At 42.6% G+C, this 23060-nt stretch overlaps 1 protein-coding gene across 1 annotated transcript in view; it reads left to right on the forward strand.

Moving 5' to 3' along the window:
- LOC130276918 (uncharacterized) overlaps positions 1-22710 on the forward strand; it is a 121944-nt gene extending 99234 nt beyond the window's left edge. Inside the window, exon 4 of the mRNA XM_056526926.1 lies at positions 17411-22710. Within this exon, the coding sequence (XP_056382901.1) occupies positions 17421-20873 (3453 nt within the window). The 5' untranslated portion in view covers positions 17411-17420 and the 3' untranslated portion in view covers positions 20874-22710. The remainder of the gene's footprint in view (positions 1-17410) is intronic.
- Positions 22711-23060: the final 350 nt, after the last annotated feature.

Below are 23060 nucleotides of genomic sequence, written 5' to 3' on the forward strand. Positions count from 1 at the left end.
GCCGGTTAGCTCAGCAGGCTGCTTGGGACCGCCAAGGTGAAATGGCGGCGTCCTGAACAGCTGAGAGGACGGCGGGAGGGTACTTACCTGCCTCCTCACCATCTGAACATGTTCTTTCTTTGCGTGGAACAATTTCAGCGGCAGAATTGTCCGCCACAGAAATTCCGCAGTGTGAACAGGTCTCGCGGAGTCTCATTGGAACTAATGTTAAGTTCACACTGCGGAATTCTGCCCGTGGAATTCCGTAGTGTGAACGTACCCTTAAGGGGTTAATTGCGCAAAAACATGCACTCACATGGGTTTGTGGATTAAAAAAATAAGAGTTTTGACTCTTAGAGGGCTGTGTCCATAAGGGGTTAAGAGATGGCGGGAAGTCCCTTACTTATCCACTGTCTTGTCGAAAAAGGAATAAGTGTGGCTGGTGGGAGAATCCCTTTAATTATATTAATAGTTTACTAGATGTTGCAAAACTACAACTCCCAGCATGCCCGGACAGCCAACGGCTGTCCGGGCATGCTGGGAATTGTAGTTTTGCAACATCTGGAGGGCCACAGTTTGAAGACCACTGTTCTAGCCCAATCTTCCCCACCTGTGGCTCTCCAGCTGTTGTAAAACTTCAACTCCCATCATGCTCAGGCACCTGGACATCATGAGAGTTGTAGTTTGGCAACAGCTGGAGATCCACCTGTTAGGGAGAAGTTTTAGGAGATTGTTGTAAAGCTGTAATCCTGACCCCGCAGCATCATCATATATACAGTATGAATGGAGTCTTCTCTCTCCTCATACACGACCTCCATTACACTTCTTCCCCGGTAGTCGGGTTATGGTGGAGAACTGCCCTCATAGCCTCCAATCACCTGCACAAAATGGGATCGGAGCCTCCAGTTCTCCGCCATCTTGGCTGCGTGACGTCACTCAGGCAGCGCCGTCGGCGGTTGATGACGTCAGAGAAGCTGAAGCGGTTATGAGAAGTGTAGGCGGCGCAGTGTGCTGAGGTAACTGGCGGGATGATGGTGTGATGTGTTCTTATGTATGGCCGAGCAATCTGTCCTCTTCTCTGTGTATTATAGAGGACTGGGGGGTGGAGAAGGGATAGGGCGCAGTGCACACTGCTAGGAGGAAGTGCTGCGTTACTGTCCGGATATGTTCATATTTATACATATACACTCCATGTATCACTACTAGGGGGATGTTAAAGATTCATAAGTGAAGAAATGTGGTAAAATAACAGAAGAGAAATTACCTAATAAATTTGGTGTTGCTGCGCGGTTTCCTGCGGTTTTATCCTTGGGTGTTTACGTACATAACAGCAAATTACTGGCCTCGGTGACCACATACCATAGCGATTAATGATTTTTCCTAAATTTCCTTGTGTTGCTAAATTAATATTTATTTATTTATTTTTTTGCATCCTAAAAAACCTGTTGCTCAGACAGATAACAAGCTTTTATCACTCCTGAGCTGCGACCGCTAGCTAGAACTTTTATTTTCCACCTACCGGGGCTGTGTGAGGGTTCGTTTCTTTGTGCTGTGATCTGTAGTTTTATCGATACCACTTTTGATGTGAATTTTTGATCACCTATCATTCAATTTTTTTTCTGGGCAATAATGTGACCAAGTGTCATCAATTTTGGCATGTAGAATTTTTTTCCCAGTTGATGATGTTGGATCAGAAATGTGATTATTTTAAAAGGTACTTCGCCCCTAGACATCTTATACCCTATCCAAAGGATAGGGGATAAGATGTCTGATCACGGGGGTCCCACCAATCTCCCTGCTGCACCTGGCGTTCGTTTAGAGCACCGAGTGCAGCGCTGGAGGCCATGCCCGCTTGTGTCGTCACGAGCGTGGCTGTGATGTCATAAGTCTCTGCCCCGCATTGCCAGTCAACTGGCACAGAGCGAAGTTCACTCCATGCACCGGATGTCTGGGGTGCTGCAGGCTGCAGACTGCGGGGTCCCCAGCGGCATCTAGGTAGGTACTGCAAAGCTTTACAACCCCTCTATAAGCGCTTTAGGTACTGTATACATGACAAAGATTTAGGAAAATATTATCCCCAATAATATACATTGCAAACAGGTATTGTTCCAAATGTAAGGAAAAAATAATATTTACAATCATACACATTACTAACATATAAACTAAAAGAAAATACTATATTGATGATGTTATATAATTATAATACATAAATCCATTTATTATAATCAGTGACAGTAATAATAATAACAGGACATGTAAGAACACACAGTAAATACTAGAGTAGGTGTATTTTAGGCTTTTGAGTCAAAGTATTTACATGAACAGGTCCCATTCATTTAATATAAAGCTTAATTTTACACAATTAAAGGGTTGCTAAAGAACGCAAGTAACAGACAAAATAAATCTGAGGCAAGGATATCATTTCTAAGGCTGCTTTCACACTATGAAGTTCACCCGTTAATAAACGTACGTTTGGAAAAAAAATTTATAACGCCTGTTAAACAACCCCATTCAAGTCAATGTTTTTTTTGTTTACCCGTTATCACCCGTTATAGTCCGTCATGACTAACAGACGCTAATTGTGAGGGGATAAATGCGACATGCACTAATTTTTCGCCCGTCACAAGAAACGGGTAAGTTAACGGTAGTTATTTTTAACATTGAAGTCTATGGCAAATGCATGAGCCTTTATGTCATCCGTTTGCACCCTGTTTTAAAATATCCGTTATTACTTCTGAGCATGCTCAGAAGAGTTGACATCAGCAGACACCTGCAGTGCTGAGGGACTACTACTCTCATTATGGAACAGACTTGTTTCCATAATGGAAGTAGTAATTCCCCACTGCGGGAGTCTGCCTGTGGCTGGGGAGGTTACAATAGTGTTGTAGTACAGGGGCTAAGGGATTGATTGCACCGTGTCTCACTTCTGACACTCGATGCGATCAGAAGTTATTAAGCAAGGGAGCGGGCGGCATGCTCCGCAACCCTGCGATCACGATGTATTTTTTACTTTCATTTTTAAATTCCCCGCTGGGAGCCCTGAATGGCTAATACTGAGGAGCCATTCAGGGCTCCCACGGGGTTTTTAAAATGGACAATGTGAGGGGACATATGTATATTAAAAGTGTTGTGGGGGGGCAAGATATATAGCACTGCAGGGGGGGGGGGCATTTTTTATATGCTTCCCGCCGGCGCATTTATAAAAATGTATACCCCCGCCAGCACATTTATAAAAGTGTCCCCCGCCAGCGCATTTATAAAAATGTGTCCCCCGCCAGCGCATTAATAAAAATGTGAACCCCGCCAGCGCATTAATGAAAATATGACCCCCGCCAGCGTATTGTTATATATATATCTATACCCCCCACCAGCGCATAATGTGACCCTGCCGGCGCATTTGTCTTAATTTTCCATTGCAGCGCTATATGTGAATGGTATATCTATCAGAACGCATCCAGCAGCCGCCGGCCAGATGATCCTGATAGATATACTAATCATTCATAGCGCCGGCGGCTGCATATGTACCGTATATAGATGTGCTGGGGGGGGGGGGGCAGACATATAGCGTTATCTGCCCCCCACAGTGCTTCTATATACATATGCAGCCGCCGCTCTATGAATGAATAGTATATCTGTCTGCATCATCGGCTGGGCGGCTGCTGGATGGGCTGCTGACAGATATACTTGTCACATATAGCGCATTTATATATGCACTGGCGGGGGTCATATTTTTATTAATGCCCTGAGGGGCTAGATATATAGTACTCCATGCCCCCCCCCAACAACACTTTTAATATACATATTTCTCCTCACATTGTCCATTTTAAAAACCCTGCTGCGGACCATGCCGCCCGCTCCCCTGCTTAATAACTTCTGATCGGATCGGGTGTCAGAAGTGAGACCCGGTGCGATCAATCCCTCAGCCCCTGTACTACAACCCCATCATGGAACAGACTCTGTTCCATGATGGGGGTAAGTAGTACAAACTAGGGCTGCAACGATTAATCGATTAAAATCGATAAAGGGATTAGCTGTCGACGAATCCCGTTATCGAATCATCGCCCGATTCGTTGTCTGCCGTCAGTGGCGGCAGTGAATGAATGAATGAAGCCGACATGTCTCCGCCGCTGCCCTGCTCCTAGTGCAATCAGCGCACCGCCAGTGTGAGGTGAGATTTCCGAATGCGCTTGGAGCAAGGTAGCAGTGGGGACATGTCGGGCGGCGGCAGCAGGGCCTCCCTCTAGACTGCAGCCCCCACCCTTGTAGACAGCTCACCTACAGCTGTCCTCTGTCGGGTGCTGCCGCTCCGCTGCCCCGTTCTCCCGTCCACATCATGTTGTCCTATGCAGGACCATGTGACATACACGTCACTCCACCTCCTCCCCTGCGCCCGGCGTAACGTTACTGTGGAAGCAGAGTGACGTGTGTGTCACATGGTCCTCCATAGCACAACGTGATGCGGACGGGAGAACTATCCAGCGGAGCGGCAACCCCCAACAGAGGACAGCTGCAGATGAGCTGTCTACAAGGGTGGGCCCTGCGCTCTAAAGGGGGGCCCTGCACTCTAAAGTGGGGCCCTGTGCTCTAAAGGGGTCTGTAAAAGCAATGCTCTGCAGTCTGCACATACACATGTGTATAGGAGTGCTATATAAAAAAAAAGTTAAGAAAAAAAATGTAAATGTACTGCTCCCCCAATAAAAATTAGCTCCCCCTTTTCCTATTGCTATACAAAAAAAGTTTAATATTTTATTCTTTTACATATTTCATACTACCGCATGGCTAACTGTCTGAACTATTAACCCCTTAAGGACCGGGGTTTTTTTCCGTTTTTGCAGTTTAGTTTTTTTGATGCTTGCCTTTAAAAAATCATGACTCTTTCAATTTTGCACCTAAAAATCCATATGATTGCTTATTTTTTGCGCCACCAATTCTACTTTGTAATGACGTCAGTCATTTTGCCCAAAAATCTACGGTGAAACGGAAAAAAAAATTATTGTGAGACAAAATGGAAAAAAAAAACGCCATTTTGTAACTTTTGGGGGCTTCCGCTTCTAGGTAGTACATTTTTCGGTAAAAATGACAACTTATCTTCTGTAGGTCCATACGATTAAAATTATACCCTACTTATATAGGTTTGATTTTGTCGTACTTCTGGAAAAAATCATAACTTCATGCAGGAAAATTAATACGTTTAAAATTTTCACCTTCTGACCCCTATAACTTTTTTATTTTTCCGCGTATGGGGCGGGATGAGGGCTCATTTTCTGCGCTGTGATCTGAAGTTTTTAACTGTACCATTTTTGCATTGATAGGACTTATTGATTGCTTTTTATTCATTTTTTCATGATATAGAAAGTGACCAAAAATGCACTATTTTGGACTTTGGAATTTTTTTGTGCGTACGTCATTGACCGTGCGGTTTAATTAACAATATATTTTATAATTCGGACATTTCCGCACACGGCAATACCATCTATGTTTATTTTTATTTTTATTTACACTGTGTTTTTTTTTTATGTGAAAAGGGGGGGTGATTCAAACTTTTAATAGGGGAGGGGTTAAATGATCTTTATTCACTTTTTTTTTCACTTTTTTTTGCAGTGTTATAGCCCCCCTAGGGACCTATAAGGCTGGGTTCACACCACGTTTTGTTAAATACGGTTCGTGTATACGGCTGGGAGGAGGGGGCGGGGCGTAATCGCGGCGCCCGCGTTTTTGCCTGCGGTCGAGAAACCGCATACGGCCGAAAACGAAGCCGACCGGAGGCTGCGGTTCACTCCGGTCGGCTCATAGACCTGCATTAAATAAGGTTTCCGAATACGGCTGAGTGCGGGCGCCGCGATTAAGCCCCGCCCCCCTCCTCACAGCCGTATACGGGAACCGTATTTAACAAAACGTGGTGTGAACCCAGCCTAACACTGCACACACTGATCTTTTATGTTGATCACTGGTTTCTCATAGGAAACCAGTGATCGATGATTCTGCCGCTTGACTGCTCATGCCTGGATCTCAGGCACTGAGCAGTCATTCGGCGATCGGACAGGTAGGGACCCTCCGGCTGTCCTGTAAGCTGTTCGGGATGCCGCAATTTTGCTGCGGCTATCCCGAACAGCCCACTGAGCTAACCAGCACATTTTACTTTCACTTTTAGCCGCGTGGCTCAGCTTTGAGCGCGCAGCTAAAGGGTGTATAGCGCGCAGCACCTTGATCAGTGCCGCGCGCTATTAGCGGCGGGTCCCGGCTTCACTATGACGCCAGGCCCGCCGTGATATCATGCAGGGTCACCGTGGGACCCAGCGTTATATCACGGGAGCGGGACCAAGGACGTACTCATACGTTCTTGGTCCTTAAGGGGTTAAAATATTAGTGAATCATTAACATTTTTTTTTTTTATAGTTCAGACAGTTACCCATGCAGCAGTATCAAATTTACGCTGGTTTCTGTACAGGATCATTAATAATGACCGCAACCGGCGTAAATGTAAAAAAAAAATTTTTTATAAAATTGCTGCTGTTTGGTCACATCACATGCTAGAAACTTTTAATATGGCCATTGTACATAGTTTTTCAAGTAGAATCAGCTGAACCCCTTTTTTTTTGGCATTTTGACATTTTTTCCGATTAATCGATAAAATAATCGACAACTAATCGATTATTAAAATAATTGTTAGCTGCAGCCCTAGTACAAACACTAATGTAACCACACCAGCAGACTCCCGCAGCCGGGGAACTACTACTCCCATCATGGAAACAAGTCTGTTCCCTGATGGGAGTAGTAGTCCTGGCTGTGGGAGTCTGTAGGCAGAGGTATTAAAACGTCCGTACATGACGGTTGTTATAACGGGTCTTAATGGATGAATATGCCCGTTATTTGGACAGACATTATTCAGCCTTTAACATCCGTTAATTCACCCGTTATTAAATGTCCGTTAACAATACATTGTAACGGCCGTTTATTAACGGGTGAACTTTATAGTGTGAAAGCAGCCTAAGAATTATACATGCGCACATTGTATAATGAAGTCACTACCAATGTAATTGCTTGGCAGTGCTGAAAATCATGGTATATCAGGGGTGTGGAAATTTTATAAAAAAACTACTTGTCCACGGGACTAAAATGGAGCAAAATCTACTTGTCCCTCATGACTATCCACTTGTCCGAATCATTTTTCGCTTTTACACTCTAGTTTTTTCCTTCTCGCCCTAAAATGGCCATAACCACCTACTATAACCCCTTAAGGACCAGGCCATTTTACACCTTAAGGACCAGAGCGTTTTTTGCAAATCTGACCACTGTCACTTTAAACATTAATAACTCTGGAATGCTTTTACTTATCATTCTGATTCCGATAGTTTTTTCGTGACATATTCTTCTTTAACTTAGTTGTAAAATTTTATGGTAACTTGCATCCTTTCTTGGTGAAAAATCCCCAAATTTGATGAAAAAAATGAAAATTTTGCATTTTTCTAACTTTGAAGCTCCCTGCTTGTAAGGAAATGGATATTCAAAATAAAAAAATTTTGGGTTCACATATACAATATGTCTACTTTATGTTTGCATCATAAAATTTATGAGTTTTTACTTTTGGAAGACACCAGAGGGCTTCAAAGTTCAGCAGCAATTTTGATATTTTTCACAAAATTTTCAAACTCACTATTTTTCAGGGACCAGTTCAGTTTTGAAGTGGATTTGAAGGGTCTTCATATTAGAAATAACCCATAAAAGACCCCATTATAAAAACTTCACCCCCCAAAGTATTCAAAATGACATTCAGTAAGTGTATTAACCCTTTAGGTGTTTCACAGGAATAGCAGCAAAGTGCAGGAGAAAATTCAAAATCTTCATTTTTTACACTCGCATGTTCTTGTAGACCCAATGTTTGAATTTTTGCAAGGGGTAAAAAGGAGAAAATTTTTACTTGTATTTGAAACCCAATTACTCTCGAGTAAGCACATACCTCATATGTCTATGTTAATTGTTCAGCGGGCGCAGTAGAGGGCTCAGAAGGGAAGGAGCGTCAAATGGTTTTTGGGGGGCATGTCACCTTTAGGAAGCCCCTATGGTGCCAGGACAGCAAAAAAAAAAAAACACATGGCATACCATTTTGGAATCTAGACCCCTCGGGGAACGTAACAAGGGGTAAAGTGAACCTTAATACCCCACAGGTGATTCACGACTTTTGCATATGTAAAAAAAAAAAAATGTTTACATTTTTAAAAAGGGTAAAAGCAGAAAATACCCCCCCAAAATTTGTAACACAATTTCTCCCGATTTCATACCCCATATGTGGCCCTAAACTGTTGCCTTGAAATATGACAGGGCTCCAAAGTGAGAGAGCGCCATGCGCATTTGAGGCCTAAATTAGGAACTTGCATAGGGGTGGACATAGGGGTATTCTACGCCAGTGATTCCCAAACAGGGTGCCTCCAGCTGTTGTAAAACTTCCAGCATGCCTAGACAGTCAGTGGCTATCTGGCAATACTGGGAGTAGTTGTTTTGCAACAGCTGGAGGCTCCGTTTTGGAAACAGTGGCGTACCAGACGTTTTTCATTTTTATTGGGGAGGGGATGGGAGCTTTATAGGGGTATGTGTATATGTAGTGTTTTTTACTTTTTATTTTATTTTTTGGTAGTGTAGTGTTTTTAGGGTACAGTCACACGGACGGGGGTTCACAGTAGTTTCTCGCTGGCAGCTTGAGCTGCGGCAGAAATTTGCCGCAGCTCAAACTTGCAGCCGGATACTTACTGTAAACCTCCGCCCATGTGAGTGTACCCTGTACATTCACATTGGGGGGGGGGGGGAGAAACATCCAGCTGTTGCAAAACTACAACTCCCAGCATGTACGGTCTATCAGTGCATACTGGGAGTTGTAGTTTTGCAACCGCTGGAGGCTCCGTTTTGGAAACAGCGGCGTACCAGACGTTTTTCATTTTTATTGGGGAGGGGGGCTGCGTAGGGGTATGTGTAGTGTTTTTTACTTTTTATTTTATTTTTGTGTAGTGTAGTGTAGTGTAGTGTTTTTAGGGTACAGTCGCACGGGCGGGGGTTCACAGTAGTTTCTTGCTGGCAGTTTGAGTGCATGCTGGGAGTTGTAGTTTTGCAACAGCTGGAGGCACACTGGTTGTGAAACACCGAGTTTGGTAACAAACTCAGTGTTTTGCAACCAGTGTGCCTTCAGCTGTTGCAAAAGCTACAACCCCCAGCATGTTCGGACAGCGGAAGGGCATGCTGGGTCTTGTAGTTATGCAACAGCCGGCGGCATACTACTTTGGCTGGGGATGCTGGGGATTGTAGTTATGCAACAGCTGGAGACACACTGGTTTGCTACTTAACTCAGTGTGCCTTCAGCTGTTGCAAAACTACAACTCTCAGCAGTCACCGACAGCCAACGGGCATGCTGGGAGTTGTAGTTATGCAACCAGCAGATGCACCACTACAACTCCCAGCATGCACTTTAGCTGATTGTGCAAGCTGGGAGTTGTACTTATACAACAGCTGAAGGTACACTTTTCCATAGAAAAAATGTGCCTCCAGCTGTTGCAAAACTAGAAGTCCCAGCATGCCCATAAGGGAATGCTGGGAGTTTTGGTGGTCTGCCTCATGCTGTTGCATAACTACAGCTCCCAGCATGCCCTTTTTGCATTCTGGGAGCTGTTGCTAAGCAACAGCAGGAGGCTGTCACTCGCCTCCAACTGCAGATCCACGCCGCCGCCGTGCAGGTCAGTCACGGGACAGTAGGGACAGAGCCAAGGGACAGCAGGGAACAGAGGTAAGCTCTCCGGCCACCTCCACAGTGGATCGCCCCCCTGCGATCACGCTGCGGGGGGGGGGGGCGATCCACCCCACAAGCTCACCAGGGAGCATTCACATGTCCCTTTAGACGCCGCTGTCAGCTTTGACAGCGGCGATCTAATGGGTTAATAGCCAGCTGCGGCGATCGCCGCATGCTGGCTATTAGCGGCGACCCCCGGCTCCTGAGAACAGCCGGGGGGCTGCAGAGTATGGAGCGGGCAGGAGTCCGGAGCCCGCTCCATACATACTGCTGATCGCCGCATGCAGTCTCCCCGTGCAGACGTGCGACCGCTCCTCCCCTCAGCTCTCCGAAGCTAAAGCTGGGGGAGCGAAGGCAGAGGACACAGGGCTGCACGGGGAGAAATAATGCAGAGCTGGGGAGATGTACACAGCTTCTCATCTCCCCTCCCCCTGCTCTGCATTCAAAGAACGCAAGTTTCCACAGCTGAGGGCTGCAGAATACGGAGCGGGCACGAGTCGGGAGCCCGGTCCATACAGACAGCTGGCTGGAAAATTCACCTGCCCGGCACCCGGAACGGCACGTCCCAGGCGTCGGGCGATAGGAATTCCACATCACTGTATGTTCTTAGGCTCCCTGTGACATGTAATGTTCTGATGAACTGTAAGGTTACACATCTTCTATGTAGTGGTCTATGTCAGGCGGGTCAATTCAAACATACATGGCCTGAGAGTGTATGTTTTAGTGGTAGACCAAGTGAGCTACAGTGCAAGTGTTTGTCATTTTACTGCTGTCGTTTTAAACTCCAATAGAAGAGTTTAATTTATAAAATAAACAGCACAAAAATTTGTGGTGGATCTACAAATGAGTCTATTATTATGAGCATTTTTCAGTTTTGTTAGCTTTATTTGGAAATTACAGGCAGGCTTATTCCACTCCTAATTTTGGCTAAATAATGACCAAAATTCCAAGAATATTCCTAGGTGCCATTTGAAGTTTGTCCCTAACTAGCGGATAAGAAAACAATACAAGAACAAAAATGAATAAATTAATTGAAAAATGCACACAAGATTCCATTATATCTTTGAGGCCTTATGGTATATTCACACATGTAGATATAATTTGATAATCCATCAATACAGCTGAATAGTTTGTTTATACAATATGTGCATGGATTTAACCACCACAGAGACAGTCCTGCAACACATTTCAAATTTGCGCAGTTTGGACATACTCAAAGGTAAATACTTTCAATGTGCACAATTTATAGTTACATTTATTATGCACCCACTCCAGAAGTGTTTCAGGTACTATATACATAACAAAGATTCATGAAAATATTGAGCTATCCAGGGGCAAATGGGCACTGTGCCTATTGTAAGTAAAAGAAATGTGGCCAATCGTAGAAGATTTAGTAACTTATAAACGTAAAGAAAATACTATAATAAAAATAATAATAATGTTATATATTTATAGCACATGATTAATAATGGCATTAAGCATTGTCAGTGACAGTAAATATTAATAGGGCATGTATGAACACATAGGAAATACTAGAGTAAAAGTATTTCAGGTTTTGCTAATCATTCTCACATGAACGAACATCACAGGATCCACCATGAATTGACTCTAAACACAGCTTAATTCTTTGGTTTTCTCACAAAGGCGGACCTTATACTTACTGCACTTTCACTAATAAACAACAAGTTGCATTCTCTAGAGGTGCTGAGACATGGGACTGTAAGCCAGTGGATTCTCCCTACACATACGTAGGGGCCCTCACCTCTGTAGCAATGTGTAGGGCCACACCATGAAGAAACAGCAGGCAGCGTAAAAGTTTACAATAGTGGCTCTATAGCATTCCATTCCTGAAATAACCAACACAAATCTGTTTCTTATCACATTATTATTAATATTTAATATGTATTTATTCAGCTTTTCTATTTGTTGTTGAATGATTTGTAAACCCAACCAACTATTCAGGGTTATATTAAAAACTTTAAAATAACAATCAATTTGTTGCTTTCAAAATAAGCAAAAATTTTCCTAGAGCTGTTTTATGTTGAAAATGTCAGTGTGATTATGGTGTTTCCTGTATAACGCCACTGTGTGGAAAGTCTTATGGTGACAGTTTTTGGGGCGCCAGTGAAACAAACACATTAGACTCTATGGATTGGCCTCATGACCTCTCCAAAACCCTAACGGGGTATAAAAAACAGTATATGTGTTTCAGAGTTGCTCCTCTACAGGGCCTCTTGGGACTCTAGGGATCCCTCTCAAGTGCATCTTTTAGAACACTCAGGGCAGTGCAGATTTTAGACCCTGTGCAAAACTAAAAAGTATGACCTAAATGGTGAAATATTGTACCAAAATACTGTAATGTACTATATAGCAGGACTTCTCTGTTTCGCCATCACATGAACAAATAATACCACACAACACTAAATAAACGCTATAGAGACCACCCATGTTATACCCATCAATGCCAACTAAATAGCACCAAGTAACACACATAATATCCCCCACACCAAATACCACAGTGCAGTACAAAATATTTCCCCCTAAGTGGTAAATAAACCCGATAATACAACACAAAGTACAACACCAGCAGCACCAAACATTACAGTGCAGCACAAAATAACTCTCAGACACACAAAACAAATCCCACAATGCACAAAATACCTATTCAGCCTATTCAGCAACAGAAAACAAATACTAAACCCGCATATAAGCATACTTCTCTAACAGCAGTAAACAAATGCCAAAGTGCAGTGTAAAATAACGGTGGTCCAGACATGGTCGCACATCCACAACATGCACAATGCTCGAATACCGGCGGCGTTTGCACAGGGTCTAAAATCTGCCCTGGCTTGAGTGTTCTAAAAGATGCGCTTGAGAGGGATCCCTAGAGTCCGAAGGTGCCCTGTACTAATATAACCCTGAATAGTTGGTTGTGTTTATAAATCATTCAACAACAAATAATAGAAAAGCTGAATAAATAAATATTAATAAGGGAATATTATACATTTTTCATGTGATAAGAAACAGATTTGTGTTGGTTATTTCAGGAATGGAATGCTATAGAGCCACTATTGTAAACTTTTACACCGCCTGCACTTTCTTCATGGTGTGGCACTACACATTGCTACAGAGGTGAGGGCCCCTAGGTAGGTTTAGGGAGAAGCCACTAGCTTACAGTCACGTGACTCAGCACCTCCTAGAGAATGCAGCCTGTTGTTTATTAGTGAAAATGCAGTAAGTATAAGGTCCGCCTTTGTTAGAATACCAAAGAATTGTGCCGTGTTTAGAGTCAATTCATGGTGGGTCCTGTAATGTTCGTTCATGTGAGAATGATTGACAAAACCTGAAATACTTTTACTCTAGTATTTACTATGTGTTCATACATGTTCTATTAATATTACTGTCACTGACAATGCTTAACCCCTTGGGGACGGACCTCATTATGACCCTAAGGACTGGAGCATTTTTTGCAAATCTGACCACTGTCACTTTAAGCATTAATAACTCTTGGGTGCTTTTACTTATAAATTTGATTCCGAGATTGTTTTTTCGTGACATATTCTACTTTATGGTAGTGTTACATTTTCGTCTATGCTTGCATCATTTCTTGGTGAAAAATTTGATGAAAAATTTGAAAATGTAGCATTTTTCTAACTTTGAAGCTCTCTGCTTGTAAGGAAAATAGACATTCCAAATAAATTATATATTGATTCACATATAAAATATGTCTACTTCATATTTTCATTATAAAGTTGACATGTTTTTACTTTTGGAACACATCAGAGGGCTTCAAAGTTCAGCAGTAATTTTCCAATTTTTCACAAAATTTTCAAAATCGGAATTTTTCAGGGACCAGTTCAGTTTTGAAGTGGATTTGAAGGGCCTTCAAATGAGAAATATCCCACAAATGACCCAATTATAAAAACTGCACCCCTCAAAGTATCCAAAATGACATTCAGTAAGTGTTTTAACCCTTTAGGTGTTTCACAGGAATAGCAGCAAAGTGAAGGAGAAAATTCAAAATCTTCATTTTTTACACTCGCATGTTCTTGTAGACCCAGTTTTTTGAATTTTTACAAGTGGTAATAGGAGAAAAAGCCCCCCAAAATTTGTAACCCAATTTCTCTCGAGTAAGGAAATACCTCATATGTGTATATCAAGTGTTCGGCGGGCGCAGTAGAGGGCTCAGAAGGGAAGGAGCAACAATGGGATTTTGGAGAGTGAATTTTGCTGAAATGGTTTTTGGGGGGCATGTCACATTTAGAAAGCCCCTATGGTGCCAGAACAGCAGAAAACCCCACAGGGCATACCATTTTGAAAACTACACCCCACAAGGCACGTAACAAGGGGTCCAGTGAGCCTTAACACCCCACAGGTGTTTGGCGATTTTTCATTTTCACGGACCACTGTTCCAAAAATCTGTCAGACACTTGCGGGGCGTAAATGCTCACTGCACCCCTTATTACATTATGTGAGGGGTGTAGTTTCCAAAATGGGGTCACGTGTGGGGGGGTCCATTGTTCTGGCACTATGAGGGCTTTGTAAACACACGTGGCCTTCAATTCCGGACAAATTTTCTCTTCAGAATCCCAATGGCGCTCCTTCTCTTTACATCTTTACATCCACATATGTGGTATGGTCTTACTCAGAAGAAATGGGGTTACAAATTTTGGGGGGCTTTTTTCCTAACACCAGCATTTTAGTGAAAACATTTTTTTTTTTTTTTTTCATTTTCCCATCCAAATGTAATGAAAATTTGTCAAACACGTGTGGGGTGTTAAGGCTCTCTATACCCCTTGTTAAGTTCTGTGGGGGGTGTAGTTTCCAAAATGGGTTCACATGTGGATATTTATGTGTTTGCGTTTATGTCAGATCCGCTGTAAAATCAGCCACCCCTGTGCAAATCACCAATTTAGGCCTCAAATGTACATGGTGCGCTCTCACTCCTGAGCCTTGTTGTGCGTCCGCAGAGCATTTTACGCCCACATATGGGGTATTTCCGTACTCAGAAGAAATTGCGTTACAATTTTTTAATTTTTTTTCCCCTTTTACTGCTTGTGAAAATAAAAAGTATGGGGCAACACCAGCATGTTAGTGTAAACATTTTTATTTTTTTACACTAACAGGCTGGTGTAGCCCCCAACTTTTCCTTTTCATAAGGGGTAAAAGGAGAAAAAGCCCCCCCAAAATTTGTAGCGCAATTTCTCCCGAGTACAGAAATACCCCATATGTGGCCCTAAACTGTTTCCTTGAAATACGACAGGGCTCCGAAATGAGAGAGCGCCATGCGCATTTGAGGACTAAATTAGGGATTGCATAGGGGTGGACATAGGGGTATTCTACGCCATTGATTCCCAAACAGGGTGCCTCCAGCTGTTGGCGGAGGCTCCGTTTTGGAAACCCTGCCGTACAATAAGTTTTTCATTTTTATTGGGGGGTGTATATGTAGTGTTTTACCCTTTATTATGTGTTAGTGTAGTGTTTTTAGGGTACATTCCCACTGGTGTTACGGTGAGTTTCCCGCTAGGAGTTTGCGCTACGGTAAAAAATTTGCCGCAGCCCAAACTTGAAGCAGGAAACTTACTGTAAACCTGCCTGTGTGAATGTACCCTGTACGTTCACATGGGGGGGGGGGGGGGGGGGGGGGCAAACCTCCAGCTGTTTTAAAACCACAACTCCCAGCATGTACTGACAGACTGTGCATGCTGGGAGTTGTACTTTTGCAACACCTGGAGGCACACTGGTTGGAAAACCTTCAGTTAGGTTCTGTTACCTAACTCAGTATTTTCCAACCAGTGTGCCTCAAGCTGTTGCAAAACTACAACTCCTAGCATGTACTGACAGACCGTGCATGCTGGGAGTTGGACTTTTGCAACAGCTGGAGGCACACTGGTTGGAAAGCCTTCAGTTAGGTTCTGTTACCTAACTCAGTATTTTCCAACCAGTGTGCCTCCAGCTGTTGCAAAACTACAACTCCCATAATGTACCGATCGCCGAAGGGCATGCTGGGAGATGTAGTTATGCAACAGCTGGAGGTTATGCAACTACAACTCCCAGCATGCCGAGACAGCTGTTTGGGCATGCTGGGATTTGCAGTTTTGCAACATCTGGAGGGCTACAGTTTATAGACCACCGCACAGTGATCTCCAAACTTTGACCCTCCAGATGTTGCAAAACTACAAATCCCAGCAAGCTCAGACAGCAATGAGCTGTTTGGGCATGCTAGGAGTTGTAGTTTTGCAAGATCTGGAGGGATACAGTTTAGAGACCACTGTATAGTGGTCTCAAACTGCAGCCCTCCAGCTGTTGCAAAACTACATATTCCAGCATGCACAAAAAGCTGTCTGGACATGCTGGGAGTTGTAGTTTTGCAACATCTGGAGGGCTACAGGTTAGAGACCACGAACCACCGTGTTTCCCCGAAAATAAACCCTACCCTGTAAGTAAGCCCTAGCAGAATTATCAGGGTGGGCTGCAATATAAGCCCTACCCCGAAAATAAGACCTAGGCCAGGGGTAATCATCTGGCGGACCGCGGCCGCCAGTAATGCCCGCAGACCAGGGTGGGCAGGACGGGGAAAACGTGGGTGGGCAGGACGGGGAAAACGAAAGTTAACCTCCCCCCCCCGCCCCCGATCTGCTATTGGTCGTCGCTTTAGGGATAGGAGGGGTGGCACCTGTATCCATACGCCCGTGGGAATATGAGTACCCTGCGGTGTTGCTATCAGTGTGTGAAGAGTGGGAGAAGAGGGTTGCATTGACAATCCAACACAATGGGCAGCACATTGAACACATTTTATAAGTGGTCAGAAACTTGTAAATAACTCATGAAATAATAAAGTTACGTTAAAACCAAGCACATCATTGTTTTTATTGTGAAATTCCTAATAAGTTTGATGTGTCACATGATTCTCTTCCTATTGAAAAAACTAAAGTTGGATTCAAAATGGCCACCATGGTCACCACCCATCTTGAAAAGTTTCCTCCTCACATATACTAATGTGCCACAAACAGGAAGTTAATATCACCAACCATTCCCATTTTATTAAGGTGTATCCACATAAATGGCCCACCCTGTATATATATGTATATATATATATATATATATATATATATATATATATATATATATTGTAAAATCTGATGCTTGGCTCCCTTTAAGATGTGAGTAATCCTTAATTAGTTACATTATGTGTTCATGTAATAATATTAAAAACTATGTATGCTGTTCAGACAGAATACGGACTGATCAGCTAGCACCGGACCATCCTCCCAAAACCAACGCACGGCAGGTGTATGGCAGCACCGAATGCAGGAACAAAGAAGAAGATGCCAGCGAGGTATAGCGGATCCCAGGTTTATTAAATGGATAAAAACTGGAACGGTAAACACAGGGTTACGAGTTTCAGGCGTGTAACAGAACACCCTTAGTCATCTAAGGGCGCCCTTAGTATGACTAAGGGCGTTCTGTTCCACGCCTGAAACGCGTAACCCTGTGTTTACCATTCCTGTTTTTATCCATTTAATAAACCTGGGATCCGCTATACCTCGCTGGCATCTTCTTCTTTGTTTATGTATGCTGTTGTACAATGTATTGTACTTTAACATATAATACACAGAAAAGGTTTAGCTCAATATATGCTTTTTTGTTTTTTTGTAGGCATCTCATCATGCCATCCTGTATTGTTCGTGGTTGTGTATCCTCATCCAGAAAGCGTGATCCTTCTATAATTCTTCATAGTTTTCCAAAAGAACCTGAAAGAATTAAGTTTTGGCTTCTGCAGACAGGACAATATGGCACAGATATTGACAAAATGGTTGAAAAAGTTTATTTAGGAAAATTATATGACACATATAGAATGTGTTCCTTACATTTTTCACATGACAGTTACCGCTATGATGGTGATCGGAGGATTTTAAAAAAGGATGCCACTCCTACTGTATTTAAAAACAAATCACCATCTCCATCTTCATCAATATCTTTAGTATCTACAACTATTCCATCAGTGTCAGGACCATCAGACTTTTCTAGTGTGCAATGCATTCCTTCTGCTCCACCTACTGATGGAAAGATGCCATCTTGCCTTGACACAGTTAGCTCATGTCGGATCAAGCTTCCAGTTATTCAACCTAAGCTATCTTCAGAACCCACCATTCAGCAAATGACGTTAGTTCCTGTGGTTCCTCAGCATGTTTTTTTTGAAGCAGGCACAATTAAGCGTAAATCTACAGGTAATTCAGTAGTTGGGGATAGATCAACAACTATTCAACCGACTGGAACTACGATGTCTGAATTCACGCAAAAGCATTCTGTCTTATCTTTTGTAAACCAGCAGTTATCTGTAATGAGACTTCCTAACTCATCCATTTTGAGTGTACCAGTATCATCATCATCATCATGTGTTCAGCAAAGTACATCTGCAATTTCAGAATTTACAGCATCATCCAATGGGAAGCAACTGGAACAACTCACACCTGCCAACTTGCAGCAAAGTACTTGGCCATCTTTAAGCACCAAAATTCCAAATTCCACTACATCTTCGTGTCCGATGATATCCTCCTCATCTCCAGCAGCAAATCCTGTAATTCTTGCCTCTGGAATTGATAACTCTTCCTACACAACACTGACAACTCCACCAAGCAGCATTGCTTTATCCATTGTTCGTGAAGCAAAGCCATACTCTAGGATTGTTCTTCCAGTTTCTGGAAATGTGTTCTCTGCGACACAGACGCCACCATACACATGTAGTTCTGCACAGAAACCACCCCCAATGTCTGTTGTCCACATTCCTCTTAAAACACCTACTTCACAAACTATAATCCCAGATTGTCTGCCACCATCAAAGAAAAGGAAACTTGAGGAAAATGCTGTTTTCTTTGAACCCAGTGCGGTTTCCTCTTCTGGGTCAAGTGTTTTGCCTAGTCGTTGTCTGAACCAAACATCTGTTAATATGGGTAAACTTTATTTTGTCTCCAGGAGCACACCATTTATTCAACCATCTTGTTTGATTCAGAAGCCTTTAATGGTTGACAAATGTGTCAATACTGATTCCCTCACAAATAGAAAAAGTTGCTGTGTTGCCACTGACCCAATGCATAGGAGAAGAAATGCACACACACAAACAAAAATATATAGAAAACATCGTAAAATTATGTGCACCTTATTGGTTTCATGCAAAGAAACAGATGACTTAGAAACAACTGTATCTGGTGTCAGCCCAGAAGACATTGAATGTAGTGACTGCAGTCTTCCCAGCTCAAGTGATAATGACAATGATCCGTGTGAAGATTCGGAAACCATTAATTTAGATCTTGTTAAAGCTGGAATCTTACCTGACTCTGTAGTGGGTGCATCTGTACATACTGCTTTAGATATAAAACAAGAATTCTATATTAAAGAAGTAGAATATTCATCATTCAAAATAGAACCTAATGTAAAAATAGAGGAGGATCAGTTTCCGATTACTAGTTCTTCACAAGAGCTCACTCAAATTGTATCACAAAATCCCAAAATTGAAAGGATTTCACCTATTCCATGTGAACCATTTGCTCCAGTTTACAGAACTCCAACGTCATGGGAAACATCTGCCATAAAGACTGAGGATGAATCAGAGGACTCCAATGATTCTTCGTTCTATATCAATGAACTAAGTGAGGATGAGGATGAATCATTCTTGATTTCAAGTGATGCAGAAGATGACGTAAAACATGTCTTCCGGGACTTGGATTCCCCAGTGGAGAATCTTATTGAAGAAGAAAAGTATATTGTGTTTGAATCCTGTCTTAAAAAACTGATAAGGATGATACCATGTAGATTTGAAACAAAATGTATGTCACCACTCACTCAATACAGAAAGGAAACTGTTGGATCATATTTGTCAGTAGAAACTCGTTGCAGTTCTGGTCATACAAGTTTACTGTGGGAAAGCCAGCCAAGACATGGATATGAACCCTTGGGAAATGTTCTGTTATCTGCCGCAGTGCTATTAAGTGGTTCAAGTTTTGTAAAATCCCAACATATGTTTAAATTGCTCAATTTGAAATCAATAGACAAAACTACCTATTCTAGAAATCAGTCTATGTACTTGTTTCCAACCATCAATCATCACTGGAAGAAGGAACAAAAAGCAGTCATACAAAGTGTACAGAAAATGCCACTTTGCTTGGCAGGAGATCAACAACTAGACAATCCTGGATTTTCTGCCAATTATTCTTTATACTCTTTGATGGACGTGACCAGCAAAAAAATGTGTTCATTTTCAGTAGAGCAAGTGACTCCACAAGTGACATTGGAAGGCCTAGAAAAAAAAGGATTCCAAAAGGCTATGGGGGAACTCCAAACTCTGAATGCCAATGTAAAGATGATTGTTACGGACAGAAGTATTGCTGTCCAAGAAATTCTGAAGGACAGTTATCCGGGTATTATACATCAACTAGATCTATGGCATCTATCCAGATCAATTGGCAATGAAGTGTTAATGGCAGCAAAACATAAAGACTGTGAAATCTTATATCAATGGGTGGAGGCCATCAGAAACCATCTTTGGTGGAGCTTGTGCACGTGTTGTAAAAAACCTGATTTGTTTATTCAAAAATGGAAATCAGTTATTCATCATGTCGCCAATGTTCATGAATGGGATGGTGATAGTGATTGTAGAGCATGTCATCATCCACCGCTCCCAGAAGAAGTGGTGAACAATACAAACTGGTTGAAGAAAGGTTCAGCTGCCCATGAGCAGCTCAAAAAAATTGTAGAAAATACCAGTCTATTAAAGGACTTAAAACAACTGTCCTTTCTCTGTCACACGGGAGAGTTAGAAATATACCATAGAACGTGCCTTAAATATCGTCCAAAAACTTTATATTTTTTTATAGACTCTGTAGTAGCACGCACACAACTTGCAGCCCTTGACCATAACCGAAATATCCATATGATTAAGGCAGTGGTGAATAATTCCTCAAGTGGAGAAGCATTGGGTAGTATGACACAGAGATTGGAGGTCTCCAAAGGTCAAAAGTCGTGGATTATGAAGGCGCTGTATAAATCCTCTTGCCAAAATTTTCTTTTTGACATTATGAATGATGTTATAACACTTGTCAGGGAGGAGAAAACATTATGGTGACCCTCCACTTATGAAAAGCAGTACCTCAAGGGCTTGCAAACGTGACTGTTTGTTTTTTCTTTAACTGGGTGCGATCAATAGACCTTTACGTTCTTATTTTTTTTTTAAAAGCAATAAATAAATAAATAAAAGTAATTTTTGTATTAAAATACCCTATTTTATTTTATAGACTAATTTATAATTAAAAACTGACAACAAAAGTGTGAGTGTCTTTGATTTTCATTATCAATAGAAACAGCTAAACTAGACCTTTTTGTTTTGATTGAGGGTCCCACCTAATGATAGGTCATAAATGTGGTGGCAGAATCTGAAAAATAGTTGCTCATGCCTATCCCAATATAATTTAATTGTACTTAACCATAAAACATAAATTTTACCAGTACCTACTACTAGGTAAAGGGGATCTGTCATGAGCTAAATTAATGTAAATATGAGCCCATGACTCTCATCAGGATTCATATATTTTATTTCAATAATACTCTCCAGCATCAAGATAAAAGCCTTTTTTTTCTAATTTGAAAAAGGTTTTATTAACACAAATAGCAAAAATACAGAGCATTAATTAAGTAAAATTAATAAAGAGACCTGGTTGGTTAAACTGGCATTACAGGTGCTCATACAACAGCTGCAAAAAACTAAAAAGAACAGGTGTGTTGTAGCACAGTAGGAAAGTAGGAAACTCAAGGACAGGAGAAATGACTCCAGAGAGTATGGAGGATGCTACCGCTAAAGAGCCGTGGGCCGAGGCACTAAGGAGCAAGGCATTGGACAAGCAGCAATGAGCAGAACAAAGGTGTGGGCGAGCAGCAAGAATGAAAAACAACATGGAATCAGAAGAAGAGAAGCGATGTAGAGAATAAAAAGGGGAGGAAAGATAAAAAAAAAAACAAGAGAGGAAAGAAAACAAAAAGAAGAGGGGGGGGGGGGAGGAAGAGAAGGACAGAAATAAAAGAAAGACCAGTGACCAGGGGGGAACAGTGTGCTCACTTCGGGGCTAAAAAAGAATGTAAAGAGAGCAACCCACCCACCACCACCACAACACTTGCAAATTAAGACGCCGTACGATAGTGGTCAGAGGAACAGAATTCCAACCAGGGCAACCAAGTGGAAGCGTAATGGTCCACATTGTTCGGCCACCACCAGTGATTCTTCCATTTTCTGCACCTGGGCCACCTTAGTGAACCATTCCTCAAGAGTGGGGGGAGGAACGTCAATGTTGAGTAATGACCATTTTAGCCAGCTGGAGAAGATGGAGCAAAGATTGTTTGTATTTCGAAATGGCTAGAGGGAACAGCACCAGGATCTCGGCGTACATGTGTACCTGTCACTTTGCCACTATTTTGAGAACCAAGTCCCAAACGGGGCCAGGTCAGGACAACTCCACCAGATGTGCAACACCGTGCCTTCGGCAGTCCCACATCGCCAAACAAGAATTCAGCACCAGCGGTTAAGTACCATCGGGAACCTGTACCAACGAGAGAGAATCTTGAAGCTGGTTTTCTGAGCTTTGGTCACAATGACTGGCTTCTGTGTCAGGCAAAAGCATCTGGCCCACTGCTCAGGAGTGTACTGTTTACCCAATTCAGTCTGCAATCTAGAAAAGAGCAGTAGGCCATAAATGGTCGATATGGAATGTCGATTGCAGGACGAGGCCATACAGAGGTGCTCAAAAGGGGTGAGGGAGAGGGGCAAATCCAAAGTATCATGCTGGGAAGAGTAAAAATGTTTCAACTGAATGTATTTAAAGGGGGTTCGGCATGCCGAGGGCCAGGACTTCATTCTCTAGCCAACACATGGTAGAAACACAGTGGGCGGGAGAGGGAGGGGCCATGGAAACCACCCCCCGCTGACAAGCCAGGAGCAAAGTCTGGGTGGTCTGTGAGGGGGCCAGTGCAATCAATCAAAGATTCGCCTCCACTATGGGAGTGTAAGGAGGCCAAGGTATGCCGTGTGGAGAAGGAAAAGGGTAAGGTATCATGGACCGAGGGAGACCACGTCCAAGGAAGAGTGGACAAGGACTTCGGACACACAGCCTGCGCCAAACGGTCCCAAAGATTATGATCTACATTATGAAACCAGTAGAGGATTTTATGGGTTTGGGCCAGCCTAGTTCATATTAACCTGGCCAACATATGACTGCACTTGTTGCCATTTTTGTAGAATTTTCTACAGCCAACCTGTAAAAGG

Source organism: Hyla sarda, chromosome 6 (genome assembly GCF_029499605.1).
Source record: "Hyla sarda isolate aHylSar1 chromosome 6, aHylSar1.hap1, whole genome shotgun sequence".
Lineage (NCBI taxonomy): Eukaryota > Metazoa > Chordata > Amphibia > Anura > Hylidae > Hyla > Hyla sarda.